Source organism: Palaemon carinicauda, chromosome 11 (genome assembly GCF_036898095.1).
Source record: "Palaemon carinicauda isolate YSFRI2023 chromosome 11, ASM3689809v2, whole genome shotgun sequence".
NCBI classification, from domain to species: domain Eukaryota; kingdom Metazoa; phylum Arthropoda; class Malacostraca; order Decapoda; family Palaemonidae; genus Palaemon; species Palaemon carinicauda.
Genome location: NC_090735.1, coordinates 3,480,978 through 3,485,977, shown reverse-complemented (window position 1 = coordinate 3,485,977; position 5,000 = coordinate 3,480,978). Strand labels below are relative to the sequence as shown.

Below are 5,000 nucleotides of genomic sequence, written 5' to 3'. Positions count from 1 at the left end.
AACCACCCTTCTTGATATCTTCAGTGGCATACAACGTATTTGAAATCTCGAGTTACAAATTTACTTTTGAAACATTTATCTGGTTTCTCTCTTCAAAAAAAAATAAATAAATAAAAAAAAAATATTTCTAAAGACGTTTCTATCATGATTTTGATATTGATTTATAGCACTGTGTTTCAGTTAGCTCAGTATACTACATGTTTTAAATCATAATCATGCTGTATAGGCTATAACATTGTTTTAGCCTTACCTCTATTTAAATTTGGTATATCCATTCTAAAGAGATCGGTGTTACTAAGTGGACAAGAGTCGTGTTATGCCAATGAAAAAATATCCAACAGATTTTATAGATTTCAGAACAAAGCCCTCAGAAGGATAAGGGAGTTAAATGGCAGGAAAGAATTAGGAATTAAACTATAAGAGTTATTAATCGAGTGCCATATATGGATGAGATTATGGTGAGGGGTAGATGGAGATGGTTTGGGCAAGCTCTTCGCACTCCTAAGAGAGATTAGTTCACCAAACGTTCAGCTGCGCTCCCCAAAGCACTAGAAGAGTTGGACGACCCAGACCTACATGGCTGAGGACTGGGAACCGTAAAATGGGAGATGATGAATGGAGAAGTATTGATTTAAAAGCTCAAGATAGAGACGACTGGCGGAATGTAACCGAGGCCCTTTGCGTCAAAAGGCGTAGGACGAGATGATGATGATGATATATGAAAGATCTAATTCAATGTTATTACTGTTCTTGAAATATTGTATTTTGATTGTTTATTTATTTACTCGTTTGCTTTCCTCACTGGGCTAGTTTTCTATGATGGAGCCCTTGTGCTTATAGCATCCTCCTTTACCACTTGGGTTGTAGATTAGCTAATAATAATAATAATAATAATAATAATAATAATAATAATAAGGCCGGAATCACATAGGAAGTGTCGCGAAACGCGAAACACGAAACCTCTCACACAAAGTGGTAACAAAGATCTTTATCGACTGATCACATAGGAAGTAACGACACGTAGCAAGAAACGGAGTATGCACGTGACACGTGTCTCACGCTACGTGTCGTCTAATAGTGAACCTGTTCACTTTTCACGTCGTGTTTCAGGCAAAGCTGTGTTCTTCAGCCGCCTTTTTCATTTATGATAATAATGAAATTTCATTATGATTTGCAAAAAAAAAAAAAAAAAAAAAAAAAAAAAATACAATGTGATTAACTTGTTCTTCTGTTTATTTCAATAAGCGTACTACCCACTTTAGAAAAGAATATTGTGTTTTTATTGCTATAAATAAAAATATAATTTAATTTTGATTTGAAAATAATAAATACATCGTTTTTAACATGCTGTGGTGATTTTTGCATCTCCAAATAAAATTTCCTTATGATATTTTGATAAAATACATTTTGTACAACCTGCTGTTGTAAGTGTTATTTTGGTGTTAGTAACTATTTTGATGTTTTGTGTGTGTGTGCTTTTATTGTTGTGTTTTTTGTTTCTGCTTATGCTAATAAGTTTTAAACTAATTTCAAACTCACCTGAGAATCAAGATTAATTTTCCTTCAGCTGGTATTGGTTTTCGCCAATGACAACCTTCAGATTGCAAATCTAGAAGCGCTATCGACTTCAGTTCCTCATAAGTTCTCTTGCTTGAGGGTACACTCGGGCATACTATTCCATCTTATTTCACTTCCACTCGTTTTTTTTTTTTTTTTTTTTTTAAGTTTTTATAGTTTAATGTTCTTAAAATATTTTATGGTAATTGTTATTTAATTTTCTTGTAGTTTCCTTATTTCCTTTCCTCACTGGGCTACTTTCCCTGATGGTGCCCTCGGGCTTATAGCATTCTGTTTTTCCAACTAGGGTTGTAGCTTAGCAAGTAATAATAATAATAATAATAATAATAATAATAATAATAATAATAATAATAATAATAATAATAATAATAATAAGTCTCGTATGACATTCTTAAATTATCATTTATTTTTCATCTTTCTATTTCATCAAATAGCAGGTTTTATTAAATTCTACTTTTGTATTTCTAAGTAGAAAATGTTCATTGCACCAACAGCTCTTTTTTTCAATTTTGAATTTTCATTTTTGTTTACTCAATAAAACCAATAAAATTATCATCATCCAACTGCCAATGGTGAGTACATGGCTACGCTCATGTGAGAGGCCGCTCGTGAATGACAGAGCCAACAGACAGTGACATCACCCTATCAAGCAGGTCAATGCCCTAGAGACTAACCATATATGCATATGATCAGCGCCCAAACCCCCTCTCCATCCAAGCTAGGACCAAGGATAGCAAGGCAATGGCTACTGATGACTCAGCAAATAGACCTATAGGCTCCCCCAATACCGTGAATTCTTAGCTCGCAAGGATGGTGAGGTTGCCGCAACCCGTGAACTAACGAGTTTGAGCGGGATTAGAACACCTCAGTCTGGCGTTCACCAGTCACGGACGTTACCACATCGGCCTGAGGTACATAGGCCAATCTCAGGCTTCCGTTCTGACGTGTCCTTCCACACCCGCATACTTTCTTACTTGGTCAATCCATCGTCTTCTCTTCCTTCCCCCTGCATCTTAATGTCCATCTATTATCTGACCATTCTGTTATTCTTAATCTTCATTTATTATCTGTCCCTCTCATTATATGCCCTACCAGTGTCCATTTATATATATATATATATATATATATATATATATATATATATATATATATATATATATATATATATATTGAATAGACGTCTTAGTGACGTCCAAAAATCGAAGATAGTTTCTCTTCGAACAGACTGTCCTCCAGATAGTTTTCAGGACAACAGCATATATATATATATATATATATATATATATATATATATATATATATATATATATATATATATATATACATATATATATATATATATATATATATATATATATATATATAGGCCTATACATTATATATAAATATAGGCCTATACATTATATATATATATATATATATATATATATATATATATATATATATATATATATATATATATATATATATACATATATATATGTATCTATAAATACATATATATATATAAATATAAATATATATATATATATATATATATATATATATATATAAATATATATGTATATATATATATATATATAAATATATATATGTATATATATATATATATATATATATATATATATATAAATATATATATATATATATATATATATATATATATATATATATATATATATAATATGAAACTTCTGTTTCTACTTTTCAGTTACAAGTTTGTCATAACCGAGGGCGCAGGAGTTCAGTTGAAGAATGGATCATGGACTGGGCAGATGAACCTGATACTGAACAAGGTTTGGAACCTGAACACGCTCTTTGAACAAAAATTTTTTAATACTAATTAAGGATGAACATTATTTAGTTACGTTTGTTGGATTTATCAGTTCGTAATAAACTGATTGAATCGGTAGAACTTCAAAAGTTGAAACTTGCAGAAAATGTTTTTTCATGTTGAACATGCTGACATAAGCCTTATATATATATATATATATATATATATATATATATATATATATATATATATATATATATATATATATATATACATATATATATATATGCATATATATAAATATATATATATATATATATATATATATACATATATATATATTTTGATTGTTCATTAATTTTCATATAGTTTATGTATTCCCTTATTTCCTTTCCTCGTTGGGCTATTTTTTCATGTTGGAACCCTCGGGCTTATAGCATCCTGCTTTTCCAACTAGGGTTGAAGCTTAGCTAATAATAATAATAATAATAATAATAATAATAATAATAATAATAATAATGACTATCATTATAATAATAATAATGATGATTATCATTATAATATTAACAACAACAACAACAACAACAATTATAATAATAATAATAATAATAATTATAAGGATTATCATTATAATAATAATAATAATAATAATAATAATAATAATAATAATAATAATAATAATAATCTTTTTCTCTATACAACAATTCGACGTACTATATAATATCTAAAGTTTCATTTCGAACAATTTCATGCTTTTGTCAGATAATATATCCTGACTATTTTGTTCTGACTAATATCTGAAAGTATCTCTTGCTTGAGGGTACACTCGGACACACTATTCTATCTTATTTCGCTTCCTGTTGTTTTTTTAAAGATTTTATATTTTATATAGAGAAGATCTATTTCAGTGTTGTTAATGTTCTTGAAGTATTTTATTTTAGTTGTTCAATACTTCTCTAAAAGTTTATTTTTCCTTGTTACCTTTCCTCACTGGGCTATTTGAAGCCTTTGGGCTTCTAGTATCATGCTTTTCCAACTAGGGCTGTAGTTTAGCTAATAACAACAACAACAACAACACCAATAATAATAATAATAATAATAATAATAATAATAATAATAATAATAATAATAATAATAATAATAATATTACTATTAAAATTATTATTATTATCATTAAAATTACTAAAATTATTATCATTATCAAAATTATTAAAAGTATCATTGTTATTAAAATTATTATTATAAAAAATATTAAATTTATCATTGATATTAAAATTATTCAAATTGTCATTATTCAATTAATAATATTATTATCATTCAAATAATAAAATTATTATTATCAAAATATTTGAAATTTTTTTCATCATCATTATTATTATTATTATTATTATTATTATTATTATTGTTATTATTATTATTATTATCATTATTATTATTATTAATTGGTCATCACTGCAACATGAAATTCACAGGAAGTAAATATTGCGTACAGTCGGTGTCTGGTGGAACGAGTCTTCTAGACAGTCTGACTGTCCTGTCTGGTCGGCGGGTTCTGCAGATACTGCCTGTCTATGGCGTCTAATGAGGTGACAAATTCTACGGATATTGACTGTCTACACTTAAAACTTTTCATTGAAAAACCGTAAAA

The 5,000-nt window shown here is 28.0% G+C and overlaps 1 protein-coding gene across 1 annotated transcript in view; it reads left to right on the top strand.

Annotated features, from left to right (window-relative positions):
- The window catches only part of LOC137649882 (glutamate receptor 2-like), a 48,039-nt gene that overhangs the window by 3,523 nt on the left and 39,516 nt on the right, over positions 1-5,000 (top strand). The window contains exon 3 of the mRNA XM_068382822.1: positions 3,290-3,374. Coding sequence (XP_068238923.1) covers positions 3,290-3,374 — 85 coding nt within the window. The remainder of the gene's footprint in view (positions 1-3,289; positions 3,375-5,000) is intronic.